The following is a 25,755-nucleotide window of genomic DNA, read 5'->3' on the forward strand; positions in this document are numbered from 1 at the left end:
ATGCACGACACGGAGGATATGCCGGTTGATGTCGATTTCGACGAGGAGGAACCGTCGTTCAGTGACCCAGAAGACTTTGAAGATGATGTCGACGATGAAGGTGAGGAAACGCAGGAAAGATGCCGGATTATAATGCGGCCTGGAGAGCCGCTTAGCACGTTGTTTTTAACACATAGTAGATAGCTACAAGGCCATCATATGTAGTACATGGACATATAAACCAAAATGGATATAATTAATTGACATATTTAAAATATATTTGAAGGTTCAACGTGAAGATCAGTTAATGTGGACGTTCATTAAGTGATAATGTTAGTTAGCTACAAGGCCATCAATATGTAATTATAAACCAAAATGGATGTAAATAATTGTTACAATATTTTTTTAAACATGTTTTTTTTTGAAGGGTCAACGTGAAGATCAGTTAATGATAACTTTTTTTGTGTGGATGTTCATTTTAAGTGATAATATTAGTTAGCTACAGTAGCTGCTAAAAGCTAACAGTGGATTCATTCATACCGATTCACTCAGTTGTCCATACAGATGGCGAACCAAAAGGAGAAATATTTACTACGTCTGTGACATTTTACAACATTTTGTTTGTTAGCTATGTTCTTATTGTAAACAAATGCGAGCATAACTGTTTTTGTTTCCAGTTGTTAGTTGAAGCGGGACATTTTGACTCCCCGCCGTCAGTGTTTTACTGTCTAACCTCAACTACCAGCTGTCAGATAATAGTGAATGCAGATGTGTGTTTTTATAAACTATAACAAAGCCCCAACTACATCCTCACAGTCTTTACCCAAGTTTCATTTTCAGCAGGTGTGGCAAAAATTGTAAATTCACTTTTTTGGGGGGGACAAGAGAGCTAATTTTAGATGACAGTGTCTCCAGTTAATGGTAAAACATGTAAAAATGTATGCACACATGAGTCGCTTTGGATATTAAAATAAAAGTGTATACTTAATGGCATTATTAATACATGGGCCCGTCTTTGTCTATACACAATCAATGATATGGAGAACCCTGGTTTGATAAACTACCTCATCAAATAACATGTTCTTTACCCCCCCCGTAGAGCTACTGGGTGACCTGCTGCGGGAGAAGCCCCAGGAGGCAGACGGGATAGACTCTGTGGTTGTCGTGGACAATGTGCCCCAGGTCGGCCCCGAGCGCCTGGAGAAACTGAAGAACGTCATCCACAAGATATTCTCCAAGTTCGGCAAGATCACCAACGAGTTCTACCCCACGGTAGACGGACCTGAAGGACTCACTAAAGGGTGAGAAGTAGGAGGGTTCAGGGAGGCTGCAGGAGGGTTCAGGGAGGCTCCCACTCAGACCTATAGTTAGTTAACCTGTAGTTATCTCCTCTGTAGGTACATCTTCCTGGTGTATGGGGCTCCCACTCAGACCTATAGTTAGTTAACCTGTAGTTATCTCCTCTATAGGTACATCTTCCTGGAGTATCCACTCAGACCTATAGTTAGTTAACCTGTAGTTATCTCCTCTGTAGGTACATCTTCCTGGAGTATGGGGCTCCCACTCAGACCTATAGTTAGTTAACCTGTAGTTATCTCCTCTGTAGGTACATCTTCCTGGAGTATCCCACTCAGACCTATAGTTAGTTAACCTGTAGTTAATGTTATCTCTTCTGTAGGTATATCTTCCTGGAGTATGGGGCTCCCACTCAGACCTATAGTTAGTTAACCTGTAGTTATCTCCTCTATAGGTACATCTTCCTGGAGTATCCCACTCAGCCCTATAGTTAGTTAACCTGTAGTTAATGTTATCTCTTCTGTAGGTACATCTTCCTGGAGTATGGGGCTCCCACTCAGACCTATAGTTAGTTAACCTGTAGTTATCTCCTCTGTAGGTACATCTTCCTGGAGTATCCCACTCAGACCTATAGTTAGTTAACCTGTAGTTATCTCCTCTGTAGGTACATCTTCCTGGAGTATGGGGCTCCCACTCAGACCTATAGTTAGTTAACCTGTAGTTATCTCCTCGATAGGTACATCTTCCTGGAGTATCCCACTCAGACCTATAGTTAGTTAACCTGTAGTTAATGTTATCTCTTCTGTAGGTACATCTTCCTGGAGTATGGGGCTCCCACTCAGACCTATAGTTAGTTAACCTGTAGTTAATGTTATCTCTTCTGTAGGTACATCTTCCTGGAGTATGGGGCTCCCACTCAGGCTCTGGAGGCAGTGAAGAACGCTGACGGCTACAAGCTGGACAAGCAGCACACCTTCAGAGTCAATGTGTTCACTGACTTCGACAAGTAAGAAAACACCACATCACTGTTATATGGGGTGTTCAGGGGCATCATTCCAGCTGTTATATGGGGTGTTCGGGGCATCATTCCAGCTGTTATATGGGGTGTTCGGGGCATCATTCCAGCTGTTATATGGGGTGTTCGGGGCATCATTCCAGCTGTTATATGGGGGGTTCGGGGCATCATTCCAGCTGTTATATGGGATGTTCAGGGGCATCATTCCAGCTGTTATATGGGGTGTTCAGGGCATCATTCCAGCTGTTATATGGGGTGTCCGGTGGCATCATTCCAGCTGTTATATGGGGTGTTCGGGGGCATCATTCCAGCTGTTATATGGGGTGTCCGGGGGCATCATTCCAGCTGTTATATGGGGTGTTCAGTGCATCATTCCAGCTGTTATATGGGGTGTTCAGGGTCATCATTCCAGCTGTTATATGGGGTGTCTAGAGGCATCATTCCAGCTGTTATATGGGATGTTCTGGGCATCTAGGCACAGCATCAACACGGCAGAATTGTTTGCCATAGATATACATGTTATAGAACTGTCTGCTGTAGATGGTGACGTTGTGTTCCAGGTACATGAGCATCAGTGACGAGTGGGAGACTCCTGAGAAGCAGCCCTTCAAGGACTTTGTGAGTGTTACACACGGTCACTTCAACCACACATTCAGAGAATTACCCACCCGGTGTTGTGGAGGGACGGGGGGGGACAAGTCATTACTAACGGTCACTTCCTGTTTGTGTTGCCAGGGTAACATGCGTCACTGGATGGAGGACCCTGACTGTCGTGACCAGTACAGCGTCATCTACGAATCAGGAGAGAGGACCGCCATCTTCAACAACGACGCCAAGGATCCAATCGTCTCCGAGGAGAGGGCGGTGAGTCAACCATTCAACCAATCACGACAGGGCAGTGAGATGATGGTTCAACCAATCAATTTATTGTTTTGCACTGAGCATTCTACAGCTACAGAAATCGTTTTTACGGCTTTGATGCTTAAAAAGTAGAAGGTTTGATTGCGTAAATCAGAGTCTTTGCCGTGGTGTATATTGATTTGATTCTGAGGTTGTGACCGTGTTGTGTCCCTGTAGCGCTGGACAGAGACCTATGTGCGCTGGTCTCCCAAGGGAACCTACCTGGCCACGTTCCACCAGCGAGGCATTGCATTGTGGGGCGGAGAGAAGTTCAAGCAGATCCAACGTTTCAGCCACCAGGGAGTGTCTCTGATCGACTTCTCCCCCTGCGAGAGGTAACCAATCGCTAATGAATAATACATGCCTGTCTATATCACATCTATGAAGCCTGATGGGGGGTAGCCTAGTGGTTAGAGGGGGGGCAGCCTAGTGGTTAGAGGGGGTGGGGGGCAGGTAGCCTAGTGGTTAGGGGGGGGCAGGTAGCCTAGTGGTTAGAGGGGGTGGGGGTAGGTAGCCTAGTGGTTAGGGGGTGGGGGCAGGTAGCCTAGTGGTTAGGGGGGGGCAGGTAGCCTAGTGGTTGGGGGGCAGGTAGCCTAGTGGTTTAGATGGGGGGGGGGCAGGTAGCCTAGTGGTTAGAGGGGGGCCAGGTAGCCTAGTGGTTAGAGCGTTGGACTTGTAACCGAAAGGTTGCAAGATTGAATCCCCGAGCCAACAAGGTAAAAATCTGTCGTTCTGCCCCTGAAAAAGGCAGTTAACCCACTAGACCATGTCTAATCACTGGGAATAGGGGCCGGGTGTGTCTAATCACTGGGAATAGGGACCGGGTGTGTCTAATCACTGGGAATAGGGACCGGGTGTGTCTAATCACTGGGAATAGGGACCGGGTGTGTCTAATCACTGGGAATAGGGACCGGGTGTGTCTAATCACTGGGAATAGGGGCCTGGTGTGACTAATCACTGGGAATAGGGGCCGGGGTGTCTAATCACTGGGTGTCTAATCACTGGGAATAGGGACCTGGTGTGTCTAATCACTGGGAATAGGGACCAGGTGTGTCTAATCACTGGGAATAGGGACCAGGTGTGTCTAATCACTGGGAATAGGGACCAGGTGTGTCTAATCACTGGGAATAGGGACCAGGTGTGTCTAATCACTGGGAACCGGGTGTGTCTAAGGGAATAGGGGTGTGTCTAATCACTGGGAATAGGGACCGGGTGTGTCTAATCACTGGGAATAGGGGTGTGTCTAATCACTGGGTGTGTCTAATCACTGGGAATAGGGTGTGTCTAATCACTGGGAATAGGGACCGGGTGTGTCTAATCACTGGGAATAGGGTGTGTCTAATCACTGGGAATAGGGACCAGGTGTGTCTAATCACTGGGAATAGGGACCGGGTGTGTCTAATCACTGGGAATAGGGACCAGGTGTGTCTAATCACTGGGAATAGGGACTGGGAATAGGGGTGTGTCTAATCACTGGGAATAGGGACCGGGTGTGTCTAATCACTGGGAATAGGGACCGGGTGTGTCTAATCACTGGGAATAGGGACCTGGTGTGTCTAATCACTGGGAATAGGGTGTGACTAATCACTGGGAATAGGGACCAGGTGTGTCTAATCACTGGGAATAGGGACCGGGTGTGACTAATCACTGGGAATAGGGTGTGACTAATCACTGGGAATAGGGACCAGGTGTGTCTAATCACTGGGAATAGGGACCGGGTGTGACTAATCACTGGGAATAGGGACCGGGTGTGTCTAATCACTGGGAATAGGGACCGGGTGTGTCTAATCACTGGGAATAGGGACCGGGTGTGTCTAATCACTGGGAATAGGGACCGGGTGTGTCTAATCACTGGGAATAGGGACCGTGTGTGTGTCTAATCACTGGGAATAGGGCCTGGTGTGTCTAATCACTGGGAATAGGGACCGGGTGTGTCTAATCACTGGGAATAGGGACCTGGTGTGTCTAATCACTGGGAATAGGGACCTGGTGTGTCTAATCACTGGGAATAGGGACCTGGTGTGTCTAATCACTGGGAATAGGGACCAGGTGTGTCTAATCACTGGGAATAGGGACCTGGTCTAATGTGTCTAATCACTGGGAATAGGGACCAGGTGTGTCTAATCACTGGGAATAGGGACCGGGTGTATCTAATCACTGGGAATAGGGACCGGGTGTGTCTAATCACTGGGAATAGGGACCGGGTGTGTCTAATCACTGGGAATAGGGACCGGGTGTGTCTAATCACTGGGAATAGGGACCGGGTGTGTCTAATCACTGGGAATAGGGACCGGGTGTGTCTAATCACTGGGAATAGGGACCGGGTGTGTCTAATCACTGGGAATAGGGACCTGGTGTGTCTAATCAGGGAATAGGGGCCGGGTGTGTCTAATCACTGGGAATAGGGACCAGGTGTGTCTAATCACTGGGAATAGGGACCGGGTGTGTCTAATCACTGGGAATAGGGACCTGGTGTGTCTAATCACTGGGAATAGGGACCGGGTGTGTCTAATCACTGGGAATAGGGACCGGGTGTGTCTAATCACTGGGAATAGGGACCGGGTGTGTCTAATCACTGGGAATAGGGACCGGGTGTGTCTAATCACTGGGAATAGGGACCTGGTGTGTCTAATCACTGGGAATAGGGGCCTGGTGTGTCTAATCACTGGGAATAGGGACCAGGTGTGTCTAATCACTGGGAATAGGGACCGGGTGTGTCTAATCACTGGGAATAGGGACCAGGTGTGTCTAATCACTGGGAATAGGGACCAGGTGTGTCTAATCACTGGGAATAGGGACCAGGTGTGTCTAATCACTGGGAATAGGGACCAGGTGTGTCTAATCACTGGGAATAGGGACCAGGTGTGTCTAATCACTGGGAATAGGGACCGGGTGTGTCTAATCACTGGGAATAGGGACCGGGTGTGTCTAATCACTGGGAATAGGGATAGGGTGTGTCTAATCACTGGGAATAGGGACCTGGTGTGTCTAATCACTGGGAATAGGGGTGGGTGTGTCTAATCACTGGGAATAGGGACCTGGTGTGTCTAATCACTGGGAATAGGGACCTGGTGTGTCTAATCACTGGGAATAGGGACCAGGTGTGTCTAATCACTGGGAATAGGGACCAGGTGTGTCTAATCACTGGGAATAGGGACCAGGTGTGTCTAATCACTGGGAATAGGGACCAGGTGTGTCTAATCACTGGGAATAGGGACCAGGTGTGTCTAATCACTGGGAATAGGGACCAGGTGTGTCTAATCACTGGGAATAGGGACCAGGTGTGTCTAATCACTGGGAATAGGGACCAGGTGTGTCTAATCACTGGGAATAGGGGGGTGAATCACTGGGGTGTCTAATCACTGGGAATAGGGACCTGGTGTGTCTAATCACTGGGAATAGGGGCCGGGTGTGTCTAATCACTGGGAATAGGGACCGGGTGTGTCTAATCACTGGGAATAGGGTGTGTCTAATCACTGGGAATAGGGACCGGGTGTGTCTAATCACTGGGAATAGGGACCTGGTGTGTCTAATCACTGGGAATAGGGACCTGGTGTGTCTAATCACTGGGAATAGGTGTCTAAGGGGTGTGTCTAATCACTGGGAATAGGGACCAGGTGTGTCTAATCACTGGGAATAGGGACCTGGTGTGTCTAATCACTGGGAATAGGGACCGGGTGTGTCTAATCACTGGGAATAGGGACCTGGGTGTGTCTAATCACTGGGAATAGGGACCGGGTGTGTCTAATCACTGGGAATAGGGGGACCTGGGTGTGTCTAATCACTGGGAATAGGGACCAGGGTGTGTCTAATCACTGGGAATAGGGACCAGGTGTGTCTAATCACTGGGAATAGGGACCTGGTGTGTCTAATCACTGGGAATAGGGACCTGGTGTGTCTAATCACTGGGAATAGGGACCTGGTGTGACTAATCACTGGGAATAGGGACCTGGTGTGTCTAATCACTGGGAATAGGGACCTGGTGTGTCTAATCACTGGGAATAGGGTGTGTCTAATCACTGGGAATAGGGACCAGGTGTGTCTAATCACTGGGAATAGGGACCAGGTGTGTCTAATCACTGGGAATAGGGACCAGGTGTGTCTAATCACTGGGAATAGGGTGTGACTAATCACTGGGAATAGGGACCAGGTGTGTCTAATCACTGGGAATAGGGGGTGTGTCTAATCACTGGGAATAGGGGCCTGGTGTGTCTAATCACTGGGAATAGGGACCTGGTGTGTCTAATCACTGGGAATAGGGACCGGGTGTGTCTAATCACTGGGAATAGGGACCGGGTGTGTCTAATCACTGGGAATAGGGACCGGGTGTGTCTAATCACTGGGAATAGGGTGTGACTAATCACTGGGAATAGGGACCAGGTGTGACTAATCACTGGGAATAGGGACCGGGTGTGTCTAATCACTGGGAATAGGGACCAGGTGTGACTAATCACTGGGAATAGGGTGTGACTAATCACTGGGAATAGGGACCAGGTGTGTCTAATCACTGGGAATAGGGACCGGGGTGTCTAATCACTGGGAATAGGGACCTGGTGTGTCTAATCACTGGGAATAGGGACCAGGTGTGTCTAATCACTGGGAATAGGGACCTGGTGTGACTAATCACTGGGAATAGGGACCTGGTGTGACTAATCACTGGGAATAGGGACCTGGTGTGTCTAATCACTGGGAATAGGGACCTGGTGTGTCTAATCACTGGGAATAGGGACCAGGTGTGTCTAATCACTGGGAATAGGGACCAGGTGTGTCTAATCACTGGGAATAGGGACCGGGTGTGTCTAATCACTGGGAATAGGGACCAGGTGTGACTAATCACTGGGAATAGGGACCAGGTGTGTCTAATCACTGGGAATAGGGACCGGGTGTGTCTAATCACTGGGAATAGGGACCTGGTGTGTCTAATCACTGGGAATAGGGACCTGGTGTGTCTAATCACTGGGAATAGGGACCGGGTGTGTCTAATCACTGGGAATAGGGACCGGGTGTGTCTAATCACTGGGAATAGGGGCCGGGTGTGTCTAATCACTGGGAATAGGGACCGGGTGTGTCTAATCACTGGGAATAGGGACCTGGTGTGTCTAATCACTGGGAATAGGGACAGGTGTGTCTAATCACTGGGAATAGAGACCTGGTGTGTCTAATCACTGGGAATAGAGACCTGGTGTGTCTAATCACTGGGAATAGGGACCTGGTGTGTCTAATCACTGGGAATAGGGACCGGGTGTGTCTAATCACTGGGAATAGGGACCTGGTGTGTCTAATCACTGGGAATAGGGACCGGGTGTGTCTAATCACTGGGAATAGGGACCGGGTGTGTCTAATCACTGGGAATAGGGACCGGGTGTGTCTAATCACTGGGAATAGGGACCAGGTGTGTCTAATCACTGGGAATAGGGACCTGGTGTGTCTAATCACTGGGAATAGGGACCGGGTGTGTCTAATCCTGGGTGTGTCTAATCACTGGGAATAGGGACCGGGTGTGTCTAATCACTGGGAATAGGGACCGGGTGTGTCTAATCACTGGGAATAGGGACCGGGTGTGTCTAATCACTGGGAATAGGGACCTGGTGTGTCTAATCACTGGGAATAGGGACCTGGTGTGTCTAATCACTGGGAATAGGGACCTGGTGTGTCTAATCACTGGGAATAGGGACCTGGTGTGTCTAATCACTGGGAATAGGGACCTGGTGTGTCTAATCACTGGGAATAGGGACCAGGTGTGTCTAATCACTGGGAATAGGGACCAGGTGTGTCTAATCACTGGGAATAGGGACCGGGTGTATCTAATCACTGGGAATAGGGACCGGGTGTGTCTAATCACTGGGAATAGGGACCGGGTGTGTCTAATCACTGGGAATAGGGGCCGGGTGTGTCTAATCACTGGGAATAGGGACCGGGTGTGTCTAATCACTGGGAATAGGGGCCGGGTGTGTCTAATCACTGGGAATAGGGACCGGGTGTGTCTAATCACTGGGAATAGGGACCGGGTGTGTCTAATCACTGGGAATAGGGGCCTGGTGTGACTAATCACTGGGAATAGGGGCCGGGTGTGTCTAATCACTGGGAATAGGGACCGGGTGTGTCTAATCACTGGGAATAGGGGCCTGGTGTGTCTAATCACTGGGAATAGGGACCGGGTGTGTCTAATCACTGGGAATAGGGACCTGGTGTGTCTAATCACTGGGAATAGGGACCGGGTGTGTCTAATCACTGGGAATAGGGACCAGGTGTGTCTAATCACTGGGAATAGGGACCGGGTGTGTCTAATCACTGGGAATAGGGACCGGGTGTGTCTAATCACTGGGAATAGGGACCGGGTGTGTCTAATCACTGGGAATAGGGACCGGTGTGTCTAATCACTGGGAATAGGGACCAGGTGTGTCTAATCACTGGGAATAGGGCCTGGTGTGTCTAATCACTGGGAATAGGGACCGGGTGTGTCTAATCACTGGGAATAGGGACCTGGTGTGTCTAATCACTGGGAATAGGGGGTCTAATCACTGGGAATAGGGACCGGGTGTGTCTAATCACTGGGAATAGGGGGTGTGACTAATCACTGGGAATAGGGTGTGTCTAATCACTGGGAATAGGGACGGGTGTGTCTAATCACTGGGAATAGGGACCTGGTGTGTCTAATCACTGGGAATAGGGACCGGGTGTTCTAATCACTGGGAATAGGGACCGGGTGTGTCTAATCACTGGGAATAGGGGCCTGGTGTGACTAATCACTGGGAATAGGGGCCGGGTGTGTCTAATCACTGGGAATAGGGACCTGGTGTGTCTAATCACTGGGAATAGGGACCTGGTGTGTCTAATCACTGGGAATAGGGACCAGGTGTGTCTAATCACTGGGAATAGGGACCAGGTGTGTCTAATCACTGGGAATAGGGACCAGGTGTGTCTAATCACTGGGAATAGGGACCTGGTGTGTCTAATCACTGGGAATAGGGACCGGTGTGTCTAATCACTGGGAATAGGGACCTGGGTGTGTCTAATCACTGGGAATAGGGACCGGGTGTGTCTAATCACTGGGAATAGGGTGACTAATCCGGGTGTGTCTAATCACTGGGAATAGGGCCGGGTGTGTCTAATCACTGGGAATAGGGACCGGGTGTGTCTAATCACTGGGAATAGGGACCAGGTGTGTCTAATCACTGGGAATAGGGGCCTGGTGTGTCTAATCACTGGGAATAGGGACGGGTGTGTCTAATCACTGGGAATAGGGACCTGGTGTGTCTAATCACTGGGAATAGGGACCGGGTGTGTCTAATCACTGGGAATAGGGACCGGGTGTGTCTAATCACTGGGAATAGGGACCGGGTGTGTCTAATCACTGGGAATAGGGACCGGGTGTGTCTAATCACTGGGAATAGGGACCGGGTGTGTCTAATCACTGGGAATAGGGACCGGGTGTGTCTAATCACTGGGAATAGGGACCGGGTGTGTCTAATCACTGGGAATAGGGGCCTGGTGTGTCTAATCACTGGGAATAGGGACCGGGTGTGTCTAATCACTGGGAATAGGGACCTGGTGTGTCTAATCACTGGGAATAGGGACCTGGTGTGTCTAATCACTGGGAATAGGGACCAGGTGTGTCTAATCACTGGGAATAGGGTGTGTCTAATCACTGGGAATAGGGACCGGGTGTGTCTAATCACTGGGAATAGGGACCGGGTGTGTCTAATCACTGGGAATAGGGACCGGGTGTGTCTAATCACTGGGAATAGGGACCGGGTGTGTCTAATCACTGGGAATAGGGACCGGGTGTGTCTAATCACTGGGAATAGGGACCTGGTGTGTCTAATCACTGGGAATAGGGGCCGGGTGTGTCTAATCACTGGGAATAGGGACCTGGTGTGTCTAATCACTGGGAATAGGGACCTGGTGTGTCTAATCACTGGGAATAGGGACCAGGTGTGTCTAATCACTGGGAATAGGGACCAGGTGTGTCTAATCACTGGGAATAGGGACCGGGTGTGTCTAATCACTGGGAATAGGGACCGGGTGTGTCTAATCACTGGGAATAGGGACCGGGTGTGTCTAATCACTGGGAATAGGGACCAGGTGTGTCTAATCACTGGGAATAGGGACCGGGTGTGTCTAATCACTGGGAATAGGGACCGGGTGTGTCTAATCACTGGGAATAGGGACCTGGTGTGTCTAATCACTGGGAATATCACTGGTCTAATCAGGGACCTGGTGTGTCTAATCACTGGGAATAGGGACCGGGTGTGTCTAATCACTGGGAATAGGGACCAGGTGTGTCTAATCACTGGGAATAGGGACCGGGTGTGTCTAATCACTGGGAATAGGGTGTGTCTAATCACTGGGAATAGGGACCTGGTGTGTCTAATCACTGGGAATAGGGACCGGGTGTGTCTAATCACTGGGAATAGGGACCTGGTGTGTCTAATCACTGGGAATAGGGACCTGGTGTGTCTAATCACTGGGAATAGGGGCCGGGTGTGTCTAATCACTGGGAATAGGGACCTGGTGTGTCTAATCACTGGGAATAGGGACCTGGTGTGTCTAATCACTGGGAATAGGGACCTGGTGTGTCTAATCACTGGGAATAGGGACCGGGTGTGTCTAATCACTGGGAATAGGGACCGGGTGTGTCTAATCACTGGGAATAGGGACCGGGTGTGTCTAATCACTGGGAATAGGGTGTGTCTAATCACTGGGAATAGGGACCGGGTGTGTCTAATCACTGGGAATAGGGACCTGGGAATAGGGACCAGGTGTGTCTAATCACTGGGAATAGGGACCTGGTGTGTCTAATCACTGGGAATAGGGAGGGTCTAATCACTGGGAATAGGGACCTGGTGTGTCTAATCACTGGGAATAGGGACCTGGTGTGTCTAATCACTGGGAATAGGGACCGGGTGTGTCTAATCACTGGGAATAGGGACCGGGTGTGTCTAATCACTGGGAATAGGGACCTGGTGTGTCTAATCACTGGGAATAGGGACCGGGTGTGTCTAATCACTGGGAATAGGGACCTGGTGTGTCTAATCACTGGGAATAGGGGCCGGGTGTGTCTAATCACTGGGAATAGGGTGTGACTATTCACTGGGAATAGGGACCAGGTGTGTCTAATCACTGGGAATAGGGACCGGGTGTGTCTAATCACTGGGAATAGGGACCGGGTGTGTCTAATCATTGGGAATAGGGTGTGTCTAATCACTGGGAATAGGGTGTGACTAATCACTGGGAATAGGGACCAGGTGTGTCTAATCACTGGGAATAGGGACCGGGTGTGTCTAATCACTGGGAATAGAGACCTGGTGTGTCTAATCACTGGGAATAGAGACCTGGTGTGTCTAATCACTGGGAATAGGGACCTGGTGTGACTAATCACTGGGAATAGGGACCTGGTGTGTCTAATCACTGGGAGTAGGGACCTGGTGTGTCTAATCACTGGGAATAGGGACCAGGTGTGTCTAATCACTGGGAATAGGGACCAGGTGTGTCTAATCACTGGGAATAGGGTGTGACTAATCACTGGGAATAGGGACCAGGTGTGTCTAATCACTGGGAATAGGGTGTGTCTAATCACTGGGAATAGGGGCCTGGTGTGTCTAATCACTGGGAATAGGGACCTGGTGTGTCTAATCACTGGGAATAGGGACCGGGTGTGTCTAATCACTGGGAATAGGGACCGGGTGTGTCTAATCACTGGGAATAGGGTGTGTCTAATCACTGGGAATAGGGGCCTGGTGTGTCTAATCACTGGGAATAGGGAGCTGGTGTGTCTAATCACTGGGAATAGGGACCGGGTGTGTCTAATCACTGGGAATAGGGGCCTGGTGTGTCTAATCACTGGGAATAGGGTGTGTCTAATCACTGGGAATAGGGTGTGTCTAATCACTGGGAATAGGGACCTGGTGTGTCTAATCACTGGGAATAGGGACCTGGTGTGTCTAATCACTGGGAATAGGGACCTGGTGTGTCTAATCACTGGGAATAGGGACCTGGTGTGTCTAATCACTGGGAATAGGGTGTGACTAATCACTGGGAATAGGGACCAGGTGTGTCTAATCACTGGGAATAGGGACCGGGTGTGTCTAATCACTGGGAATAGGGGTGTGTCTAATCACTGGGAATAGGGGGTGTGACTAATCACTGGGAATAGGGGCCTGGTGTGTCTAATCACTGGGAATAGGGACCAGGTGTGTCTAATCACTGGGAATAGGGACCGGGTGTGTCTAATCACTGGGAATAGGGACCGGGTGTGACTAATCACTGGGAATAGGGACCTGGTGTGTCTAATCACTGGGAATAGGGACCTGGTGTGTCTAATCACTGGGAATAGGGACCTGGTGTGTCTAATCACTGGGAATAGGGTGTGTCTAATCACTGGGAATAGGGTGTGACTAATCACTGGGAATAGGGACCAGGTGTGACTAATCACTGGGAATAGGGACCTGGTGTGTCTAATCACTGGGAATAGGGGGTCCTGGGTGTGACTAATCACTGGGAATAGGGACCAGGTGTGTCTAATCACTGGGAATAGGGGCCTGGTGTGACTAATCACTGGGAATAGGGGCCGGGTGTGTCTAATCACTGGGAATAGGGGCCGGGTGTGTCTAATCACTGGGAATAGGGGCCTGGTGTGTCTAATCACTGGGAATAGGGACCGGGTGTGTCTAATCACTGGGAATAGGGACCGGGTGTGTCTAATCACTGGGAATAGGGGCCTGGTGTGTCTAATCACTGGGAATAGGGACCGGGTGTGTCTAATCACTGGGAATAGGGGCCTGGTGTGTCTAATCACTGGGAATAGGGACCGGGTGTGTCTAATCACTGGGAATAGGGACCGGGTGTGACTAATCACTGGGAATAGGGACCGGGTGTGTCTAATCACTGGGAATAGGGACCGGGTGTGTCTAATCACTGGGAATAGGGACCGGGTGTGTCTAATCACTGGGAATAGGGACCGGGTGTGTCTAATCACTGGGAATAGGGACCGGGTGTGTCTAATCACTGGGAATAGGGGCCTGGTGTGACTAATCACTGGGAATAGGGGCCGGGTGTGTCTAATCACTGGGAATAGGGACCTGGTGTGTCTAATCACTGGGAATAGGGACCTGGTGTGTCTAATCACTGGGAATAGGGACCAGGTGTGTCTAATCACTGGGAATAGGGACCAGGTGTGTCTAATCACTGGGAATAGGGACCGGGTGTATCTAATCACTGGGAATAGGGACCGGGTGTGTCTAATCACTGGGAATAGGGACCGGGTGTGTCTAATCACTGGGAATAGGGCCTGTGACTAATCACTGGGAATAGGGGACCAGGTGTGTCTAATCACTGGGAATAGGGACCGGGTGTGTCTAATCACTGGGAATAGGGGCCTGGTGTGACTAATCACTGGGAATCCGGGTGTGTCTAATCACTGGGAATAGGGACCTGGTGTGTCTAATCACTGGGAATAGGGACCTGGTGTGTCTAATCACTGGGAATAGGGACCAGGTGTGTCTAATCACTGGGAATAGGGACCAGGTGTGTCTAATCACTGGGAATAGGGACCGGTGTGTCTAATCACTGGGAATAGGGACCGGGTGTGTCTAATCACTGGGAATAGGGACCGGGTGTGTCTAATCACTGGGAATAGGGACCGGGTGTGTCTAATCACTGGGAATAGGGACCGGGTGTGTCTAATCACTGGGAATAGGGACCAGGTGTGTCTAATCACTGGGAATAGGGTGTGACTAATCACTGGGAATAGGGACCAGGTGTGTCTAATCACTGGGAATAGGGTGTGTCTAATCACTGGGAATAGGGGCCTGGTGTGTCTAATCACTGGGAATAGGGACCTGGTGTGTCTAATCACTGGGAATAGGGACCGGGTGTGTCTAATCACTGGGAATAGGGACCGGGTGTGTCTAATCACTGGGAATAGGGTGTGTCTAATCACTGGGAATAGGGGCCTGGTGTGTCTAATCACTGGGAATAGGGACCTGGTGTGTCTAATCACTGGGAATAGGGACCGGGTGTGTCTAATCACTGGGAATAGGGGCCTGGTGTGTCTAATCACTGGGAATAGGGTGTGTCTAATCACTGGGAATAGGGTGTGTCTAATCACTGGGAATAGGGACCTGGTGTGTCTAATCACTGGGAATAGGGACCTGGTGTGTCTAATCACTGGGAATAGGGACCTGGTGTGTCTAATCACTGGGAGTAGGGACCGGGTGTGTCTAATCACTGGGAATAGGGTGTGACTAATCACTGGGAATAGGGACCAGGTGTGACTAATCACTGGGAATAGGGACCGGGTGTGTCTAATCATTGGGAATAGGGTGTGTCTAATCACTGGGAATAGGGTGTGACTAATCACTGGGAATAGGGGCCTGGTGTGTCTAATCACTGGGAATAGGGACCAGGTGTGTCTAATCACTGGGAATAGGGACCGGGTGTGTCTAATCACTGGGAATAGGGACCGGGTGTGACTAATCACTGGGAATAGGGACCTGGTGTGTCTAATCACTGGGAATAGGGACCTGGTGTGTCTAATCACTGGGAATAGGGACCTGGTGTGTCTAATCACTGGGAGTAGGGACCGGGTGTGTCTAATCACTGGGAATAGGGTGTGACTAATCACTGGGAATAGGGACCAGGTGTGACTAATCACTGGGAATAGGGACCGGGTGTGTCTAATCATTGGGAATAGGGTGTGTCTAATCACTGGGAATAGGGTGTGACTAATCACTGGGAATAGGGACCAGGTGTGTCTAATCACTGGGAATAGGGACCGGGTGTGTCTAATCACTGGGAATAGAGACCTGGTGTGTCTAATCACTGGGAATAGAGACCTGGTGTGTCTAATCACTGGGAATAGGGACCTGGTGTGACTAATCACTGGGAATAGGGACCTGGTGTGTCTAATCACTGGGAGTAGGGACCTGGTGTGTCTAATCACTGGGAATAGGGACCAGGTGTGTCTAATCACTGGGAATAGGGACCAGGTGTGTCTAATCACTGGGAATAGGGACCAGGTGTGTCTAATCACTGGGAATAGGGTGTGACTAATCACTGGGAATAGGGACCAGGTGTGTCTAATCACTGGGAATAGGGTGTGTCTAATCACTGGGAATAGGGGCCTGGTGTGTCTAATCACTGGGAATAGGGACCTGGTGTGTCTAATCACTGGGAATAGGGACCGGGTGTGTCTAATCACTGGGAATAGGGACCGGGTGTGTCTAATCACTGGGAATAGGGTGTGTCTAATCACTGGGAATAGGGGCCTGGTGTGTCTAATCACTGGGAATAGGGAGCTGGTGTGTCTAATCACTGGGAATAGGGACCGGGTGTGTCTAATCACTGGGAATAGGGGCCTGGTGTGTCTAATCACTGGGAATAGGGTGTGTCTAATCACTGGGAATAGGGTGTGTCTAATCACTGGGAATAGGGACCTGGTGTGTCTAATCACTGGGAATAGGGACCTGGTGTGTCTAATCACTGGGAATAGGGACCTGGTGTGTCTAATCACTGGGAGTAGGGACCGGGTGTGTCTAATCACTGGGAATAGGGTGTGACTAATCACTGGGAATAGGGACCAGGTGTGACTAATCACTGGGAATAGGGACCGGGTGTGTCTAATCATTGGGAATAGGGTGTGTCTAATCACTGGGAATAGGGTGTGACTAATCACTGGGAATAGGGGCCTGGTGTGTCTAATCACTGGGAATAGGGACCAGGTGTGTCTAATCACTGGGAATAGGGTGTGTCTAATCACTGGGAATAGGGGCCTGGTGTGTCTAATCACTGGGAATAGGGACCTGGTGTGCGTAATGAAAGTCCCGGAGGGATCCGTGACGATGTGAAACCGTTCTTCCACGATAAAATCCTTAATTTGGTGTTTTGTTGACGGTGGTGTGAAAAACGCTGTCTCGGGCACCGATCCAGAATCTCCCAGAAGTGTTCATCTGGGATCCAGTTACTGAGACTCACACACCCTTTAAAACCCCTGTGCTCCTTTCAGAGCCCTCTTTCAAAGTCTCTGAGATCTCTTCTTCTAGCCATGCTAGCCAAGATAATGGGCAACTGGGCATTTTTATACATGACCCTATTTAATTTTTAAAAATTGTACCTTTATTTTACTAGGCAAGTCAGTTAAGAACAAATTCTTATTTTCAATGACGGCCTAGGAACAGTGGGTTACCAGCCTGTTCAGGGGCAGAACGACAGATTTGTACCCTGTCAGCTCGGGGATTCGAACTTGCAACCTTCCGGTTACTAGTCCAACGCTCTAACCACTAGGCTACCCTGCCGCCCCTAAGCATGATGGGATGTTAATTGCTTAATTACCTCAGGAACCACACCTGTGTGGAAGCACCTGCTTTCATTATACTTTGTATCCCCCTCGTTGACTCAAGTGTTTCCTTTCATTTTGGCAGTTACCCTGTACATGGTGAGCCTAGTGTGGTTATAACCTGTCTATGTCATCTGTACGAATCCTTATGAAGCTACACATAACGGTGTTATATAATGCTTGGTAGGTACGTGGTGACGTTCAGTCCCCTGATGGACACTAAGGAGGACCCCCAGGCCATCATCATCTGGGACATTCTGACTGGCCAGAAGAAGAGAGGCTTTCACTGTGAGAGCTCCGCCCACTGGCCCATCTTCAAGTAAGGCCTGACTACCCACCTCTCTGTTTTCATGTCTATCCTGTTCATGTCTCTACATCTTCTAGTAAGGCCTGACTACCCACCTCTCTGTTTTCATGTCTCTATCCTGTTCCTGTCTCTACATCTTCTAGTAAGGCCTGACTACACACCTCTCTGTTTTCATGTCTCTATCCTGTTCCTGTCTCTACATCTTCTAGTAAGGCCTGACTACACACCTCTCTGTTTTCATGTCTCTATCCTGTTCCTGTCTCTACATCTTCTAGTAAGGCCTGACTACCAACCTCTCTGTTTTCATGTCTCTACATCTTCTAGTAAGGCCTGACTACCCACCTCTCTGTTTTCATGTCTCTATCCTGTTCCTGTCTCTACATCTTCTAGTAAGGCCTGACTACACACCTCTCTGTTTTCATGTCTCTATCCTGTTCCTGTCTCTACATCTTCTAGTAAGGCCTGACTACCAACCTCTCTGTTTTCATGTCTCTACATCTTCTAGTAAGGCCTGACTACCCACCTCTCTGTTTTCATGTCTCTATCCTGTTCCTGTCTCTACATCTTCTAGTAAGGCCTGACTACCCACCTCTCTGTTTTCATGTCTCTACATCTTCTAGTAAGGCCTGACTACCCTCCTCTCTGTTTTCATGTCTCTACATCTTCTAGTAAGGCCTGACTACCCACCTCTCTGTTTTCATGTCTCTACATCTTCTAGTAAGGCCTGACTACCCACCTCTCTGTTTTCATGTCTCTACATCTTCTAGTAGCCAAGAACTGTAGCAGAACTTGTTTCTCTTGCTTTCTGTCTTGGTTCTCTCTCCTAACTGCAGCGGTCTGTCTTGGTTCTCTCCCCTAGCTGCAGCGGTCTGTCTTGGTTCTCTCCCCTAGCTGCAGCGGTCTGTCTTGGTTCTCTCCCTAACTACAGCGGTCTGTCTTGGTTCTCTCCCCTAGCTGCAGCGGTCTGTCTTGGTTCTCTCCCCTAGCTGCAGCGGTCTGTCTTGGTTCTCTCCCCTAGCTGCAGCGGTCTGTCTTGGTTCTCTCCCCTAGCTGCAGCGGTCTGTCTTGGTTCTCTCCCCTAGCTGCAGCGGTCTGTCTTGGTTCTCTCCCCTAACTACAGCGGTCTGTCTTTGTTCTCTCCCATAACTACAAATCAAATTTATTCATATAGCCCTTCGTACATCAGCTGATATCTCAAAGTGCTGTACAGAAACCCAGCCTAAAACCCCAAACAGCAAGCAATGCAGGTGTAACTACAGCGGTCTGTCTTGGTTCTCTCCCCTAACTGTCTTGGTTCTCTCTCTAACTACAGCGGTCTGTCTTGGTTCTCTCCCCTAGCTGCAGCGGTCTGTCTTGGTTCTCTCCCCTAACTGTCTTGGTTCTCTCCCCTAGCTGCAGCGGTCTGTCTTGGTTCTCTCCCCTAACTGTCTTGGTTCTCTCCCTAGCTGCAGCGGTCTGTCTTGGTTCTCTCCCCTAGCTGCAGCGGTCTGTCTTGGTTCTCTCCCCTAGCTGCAGCGGTCTGTCTTGGTTCTCTCCCCTAGCTGCAGCGGTCTGTCTTGGTTCTCTCCCCTAACTACAGCGGTCTGTCTTGGTTCTCTCCCATAACTACAAATCAAATCAAATGTATTCATATAGCCCTTCGTACATCAGCTGATATCTCAAAGTGCTGTACAGAAACCCAGCCTAAAACCCCAAACAGCAAGCAATGCAGGTGTAACTACAGCGGTCTGTCTTGGTTCTCTCCCCTAACTGTCTTGGTTTTCTCTCTAACTACAGCGGTCTGTCTTGGTTCTCTCCCTAGCTGCAGCGGTCTGTCTTGGTTCTCTCCCCTAACTGTCTTGGTTCTCTCCCCTAACTGTCTTGGTTTTCTCTCTAACTACAGCGGTCTGTCTTGGTTCTCTCCCTAGCTGCAGCGGTCTGTCTTGGTTCTCTCCCCTAACTGTCTTGGTTCTCTCCCTAACTAGAGCGGTCTGTCTTGGTTCTCTCCCCTAGCTGCAGCGGTCTGTCTTGGTTCTCTCCCCTAGCTGCAGCGGTCTGTCTTGGTTCTCTCTCCTAACTGCAGCGGTCTGTCTTGGTTCTCTCCCTAACTACAGTGGTCTGTCTTGGTTCTCTCCCCTAGCTGCAGCGGTCTGTCTTGGTTCTCTCCCTAACTACAGTGGTCTGTCTTGGTTCTCTCCCCTAACTACAGCGGTCTGTCTTGGTTCTCTCCCATAACTACAAATCAAATCAAATGTATTCATATAGCCCTTCGTACATCAGCTGATATCTCAAAGTGCTGTACAGAAACCCAGCCTAAAACCCCAAACAGCAAGCAATGCAGGTGTAACTACAGCGGTCTGTCTTGGTTCTCTCCCCTAACTGTCTTGGTTTTCTCTCTAACTACAGCGGTCTGTCTTGGTTCTCTCCCTAGCTGCAGCGGTCTGTCTTGGTTCTCTCCCCTAACTGTCTTGGTTCTCTCCCCTAACTGTCTTGGTTTTCTCTCTAACTACAGCGGTCTGTCTTGGTTCTCTCCCTAGCTGCAGCGGTCTGTCTTGGTTCTCTCCCCTAACTGTCTTGGTTCTCTCCCTAACTACAGCGGTCTGTCTTGGTTCTCTCCCCTAGCTGCAGCGGTCTGTCTTGGTTCTCTCCCCTAGCTGCAGCGGTCTGTCTTGGTTCTCTCTCCTAACTGCAGCGGTCTGTCTTGGTTCTCTCCCTAACTACAGTGGTCTGTCTTGGTTCTCTCCCCTAGCTGCAGCGGTCTGTCTTGGTTCGCTCCCCTAGCTGCAGCGGTCTGTCTTGGTTCTCTCCCCTAGCTGCAGTGGTCTGTCTTTGTTCTCTCCCATAACTACAAATCAAATCAAATTTATTCATATAGCCCTTCGTACATCAGCTGATATCTCAAAGTGCTGTACAGAAACCCAGCCTAAAACCCCAAACAGCAAGCAATGCAGGTGTAACTACAGCGGTCTGTCTTGGTTCTCTCCCCTAACTGTCTTGGTTCTCTCTCTAACTACAGCGGTCTGTCTTGGTTCTCTCCCCTAGCTGCAGCGGTCTGTCTTGGTTCTCTCCCTAACTGTCTCTCCCTAGCTGCAGCGGTCTGTCTTGGTTCTCTCCCCTAGCTGCAGCGGTCTGTCTTGGTTCTCTCCCCTAGCTGCAGCGGTCTGTCTTGGTTCTCTCCCCTAGCTGCAGCGGTCTGTCTTGGTTCTCTCCCCTAGCTGCAGCGGTCTGTCTTGGTTCTCTCCCCTAGCTGCAGCGGTCTGTCTTGGTAACTGTCTTGGTTTCTCTCCTAGCTGCAGCGGTCTGTCTGTTCTCTCCCCTAGCTGCAGCGGTCTGTCTTGGTTCTCTCCCCTAACTACAGCGGTCTGTCTTTGTTCTCTCCCATAACTACAAATCAAATCAAATTTATTCATATAGCCCTTCGTACATCAGCTGATATCTCAAAGTGCTGTACAGAAACCCAGCCTAAAACCCCAAACAGCAAGCAATGCAGGTGTAACTACAGCGGTCTGTCTTGGTTCTCTCCCCTAACTGTCTTGGTTTTCTCTCTAACTACAGCGGTCTGTCTTGGTTCTCTCCCCTAGCTGCAGCGGTCTGTCTTGGTTCTCTCCCCTAACTGTCTTGGTTCTCTCCCCTAACTGTCTTGGTTCTCTCTCTAACTACAGCGGTCTGTCTTGGTTCTCTCCCCTAGCTGCAGCGGTCTGTCTTGGTTCTCTTCCCTAACTGTCTTGGTTCTCTCCCCTAACTGTCTTGGTTCTCTCTCTAACTACAGCGGTCTGTCTTGGTTCTCTCCCCTAGCTGCAGCGGTCTGTCTTGGTTCTCTCCCCTAACTGTCTTGGTTCTCTCCCTAACTGCAGCGGTCTGTCTTGGTTCTCTCCCCTAGCTGCAGCGGTCTGTCTTGGTTCTCTCCCTAACTACAGCGGTCTGTCTTGGTTCTCTCCCCTAGCTGCAGCGGTCTGTCTTGGTTCTCTCCCCTAACTGTCTTGGTTCTCTCCCCTAACTGTCTTGGTTCTCTCCCCTAACTGTGTTGGTTCTCTCTCTAACTACAGCGGTCTGTCTTGGTTCTCTCCCCTAGCTGCAGCGGTCTGTCTTGGTTCTCTCCCCTAACTGTCTTGGTTCTCTCCCTAACTGCAGCGGTCTGTCTTGGTTCTCTCCCCTAGCTGCAGCGGTCTGTCTTGGTTCTCTCCCTAACTACAGCGGTCTGTCTTGGTTCTCTCCCCTAGCTGCAGCGGTCTGTCTTGGTTCTCTCCCCTAACTGTCTTGGTTCTCTCCCCTAACTGTCTTGGTTCTCTCTCTAACTACAGCGGTCTGTCTTGGTTCTCTCCCCTAGCTGCAGCGGTCTGTCTTGGTTCTCTCCCCTAACTGTCTTGGTTCTCTCCCTAACTGCAGCGGTCTGTCTTGGTTCTCTCCCCTAGCTGCAGCGGTCTGTCTTGGTTCTCTCCCCTAGCTGCAGCGGTCTGTCTTGGTTCTCTCCCTAACTACAGCGGTCTGTCTTGGTTCTCTCCCCTAACTACAGCGGTCTGTCTTGGTTCTCTCCCCTAGCTGCAGCGGTCTGTCTTGGTTCTCTCCCCTAACTGTCTTGGTTCTCTCCCCTAACTGTCTTGATTCTCTCCCCTAACTGTCTTGGTTCTCTCCCCTAACTGTCTTGGTTCTCTCTCCTAACTACAGCGGTCTGTCTTGGTTCTCTCCCCTAGCTGCAGCGGTCTGTCTTGGTTCTCTCCCCTAACTGTCTTGGTTCTCTCCCCTAACTGTCTTGGTTCTCTCCCCTAACTCTCTTGGTTCTCTCCCTAACTACAGCGGTCTGTCTTGGTTCTCTCCCCTAGCTGCAGCGGTCTGTCTTGGTTCTCTCCCCTAGCTGCAGCGGTCTGTCTTGGTTCTCTCCCCTAACTACAGCGGTCTGTCTTGGTTCTCTCCCTAGCTGCATTGTTCTAACGTGTGTCTGTTTCTCCAGGTGGAGTCACGATGGGAAGTTCTTTGCCAGGATGACCCAGGACACACTGAGCATCTACGAGACCCCAGTAAGTCCCCACACTGAGCATCTACGAGACCCCAGTAAGTCCCCACACTGAGCATCTACGAGACCCCAGTAAGTCCCCACACTGAGCATCTATGAGACCCCAGTAAGTCCCCACACTGAGCATCTACGAGACCCCAGTAAGTCCCCACACTGAGCATCTACGAGACCCCAGTAAGTCCCCACACTGAGCATCTACGAGACCCCAGTAAGTCCCCAGACTGAGCATCTATGACCCCCCCCCCCCCCAGTAAGTCCCCACACTGAGCGTCTATGACCCCAGTAAGTCCCCACACTGAGCATCTATGAGACCCCAGTAAGTCCCCAGACTGAGCATCTATGACCCCCCAGTAAGTCCCCACACTGAGCATCTACGAGACCCCAGTAAGTCCCCACACTGAGCATCTACGAGACCCCAGTAAGTCCCCACACTGAGCGTCTATGACCCCAGTAAGTCCCCACACTGAGCGTCTATGAGACCCCAGTAAGTCCCCACACTGAGCATCTATGAGACCCCAGTAAGTCCCCACACTGAGCATCTACGACCCCAGTAAGTCCCCACACTGAGCATCTATGACCCCAGTAAGTTAGATTGACTAGTATTACTCTGAGTGTCTATGAGACCCCAGTAAGTTAGATTGACCAGTATTACTCTGAGCATCTATGAGACCCCAGTAAGTTAGATTGACCAGTATTACTCTGAGCATCTATGACCCCAGTAAGTTAACTTAAGACCAGTATTACTCTGAGTGTCTGTGTAACAGACTGGTGAGTCTGTACTTAATAACATCCTGTTTTCTCCTGTCGTAGTCCATGGGCCTGTTGGATAAGAAGAGTCTGAAGATCAGTGGCATCAAGTGAGTCTTTATCCTGGGGATGTTGACCCTTAATCAGTTAGTTACCAAACACCACCTGTCAGACAGCGACTAGTTAGAGGAATACCACCTGTCAGACAGAGACTAGTTAGAGGAATACCACCTGTCAGACAGAGACTAGTTAGAGGAACACCACCTGTCAGACAGCGACTAGTTAGAGGAATACCACCTGTCAGACAGAGACTAGTTAGAGGAATACCACCTGTCAGACAGAGACTAGTTAGAGGAATACCACCTGTCAGACAGAGACTAGTTAGAGGAATACCACCTGTCAGACAGAGACTAGTTAGAGGAATACCACCTGTCAGACAGAGACTAGTTAGAGGAACACCACCTGTCAGACAGAGACTAGTTAGAGGAATACCACCTGTCAGACAGAGACTAGTTAGAGGAATACCACCTGTCAGACAGAGACTAGTTAGAGGAATACCACCTGTCAGACAGAGACTAGTTAGAGGAATACCACCTGTCAGACAGAGACTAGTTAGAGGAATACCACCTGTCAGACAGAGACTAGTTAGAGGAATACCACCTGTCAGACAGAGACTAGTTAGAGGAATACCACCTGTCAGACAGAGACTAGTTAGAGGAATACCACCTGTCAGACTAGTTAGAGAGACAGAGACTAGTTAGAGGAATACCACCTGTCAGACAGAGACTAGTTAGAGGAATACCACCTGTCAGACAGAGACTAGTTAGAGGAATACCACCTGTCAGACAGAGACTAGTTAGAGGAATACCACCTGTCAGACAGAGACTAGTTAGAGGAATACCACCTGTCAGACAGAGACTAGTTAGAGGAATACCACCTGTCAGACAGACTAGTTAGAGGAATACCACCTGTCAGACAGAGACTAGTTAGAGGAATACCACCTGTCAGACAGAGACTAGTTAGAGGAATGCCACCTGTCAGACAGACTAGTTAGAGGAATACCACCTGTCAGACAGAGACTAGTTAGAGGAACACCACCTGTCAGACAGAGACTAGTTAGAGGAATACCACCTGTCAGACAGAGACTAGTTAGAGGAACACCACCTGTCAGACAGAGACTAGTTAGAGGAATACCACCTGTCAGACAGAGACTAGTTAGAGGAACACCACCTGTCAGGCAGCATACAGAGACTAGTTAGTGGAATACCACCTGTCAGACAGAGACTAGTTAGAGGAATACCACCGGTCAGACAGAGACTAGTTAGAGGAATACCACCTGTCAGACAGAGACTAGTTAGAGGAACACCACCTGTCAGACAGAGACTAGTTAGAGGAATACCACCTGTCAGACAGAGACTAGTTAGAGGAATACCACCTGTCAGACAGAGACTAGTTAGAGGAATACCACCTGTCAGACAGAGACTAGTTAGAGGAACACCACCTGTCAGACAGAGACTAGTTAGAGGAATACCACCTGTCAGACAGAGACTAGTTAGAGGAATACCACCTGTCAGACAGAGACTAGTTAGAGGAATACCACCTGTCAGACAGAGACTAGTTAGAGGAATACCACCTGTCAGACAGAGACTAGTTAGAGGAACACCACCTGTCAGACAGCATACAGAGACTAGTTAGTGGAATACCACCTGTCAGACAGAGACTAGTTAGAGGAATACCACCTGTCAGACAGACTAGTTAGTGGAATACCACCTGTCAGACAGAGACTAGTTAAGAGGAACACCACCTGTCAGACAGAGACTAGTTAAGAGAACACCACCTGTCAGACAGAGACTAGTTAGAAACACCACCTGTCAGAGAGGAATACCACCTGTCAGACAGAGACTAGTTAGAGGAGAGGAATACCACCTGTCAGACAGAGACTAGTTAGAGGAACACCACCTGTCAGACAGAGACTAGTTAGAGAAACACCACCTGTCAGACAGAGACTAGTTAGAGGAACACCACCTGTCAGACAGAGACTAGTTAGAGGAATACCACCTGTCAGACAGAGACTAGTTAGAGGAATACCACCTGTCAGACAGAGACTAGTTACCAGTCAGACAGAGAGGAATACCACCTGTCAGACAGAGACTAGTTAGAGGAATACCACCTGTCAGACAGAGACT

General features: G+C 49.8%; 1 protein-coding gene across 1 annotated transcript; it reads left to right on the forward strand.

Moving 5' to 3' along the window:
• Positions 1–23,722, forward strand: LOC115124249 (eukaryotic translation initiation factor 3 subunit B-like). Its single transcript, XM_065014618.1, has 9 exons — positions 1–100; positions 1,079–1,280; positions 2,162–2,281; positions 2,851–2,908; positions 3,026–3,154; positions 3,368–3,525; positions 17,713–17,844; positions 22,760–22,826; positions 23,633–23,722. The coding sequence occupies exons 1-9, from the start codon at positions 1–3 to the stop codon at positions 23,681–23,683; spliced, it is 1,017 nt and encodes a 338-aa protein (XP_064870690.1). The 3' UTR covers positions 23,684–23,722.
• Positions 23,723–25,755: the final 2,033 nt, after the last annotated feature.

The sequence above is a fragment of the Oncorhynchus nerka genome, unplaced genomic scaffold, assembly GCF_034236695.1.
Source record: "Oncorhynchus nerka isolate Pitt River unplaced genomic scaffold, Oner_Uvic_2.0 unplaced_scaffold_2427, whole genome shotgun sequence".
NCBI lineage: Eukaryota > Metazoa > Chordata > Actinopteri > Salmoniformes > Salmonidae > Oncorhynchus > Oncorhynchus nerka.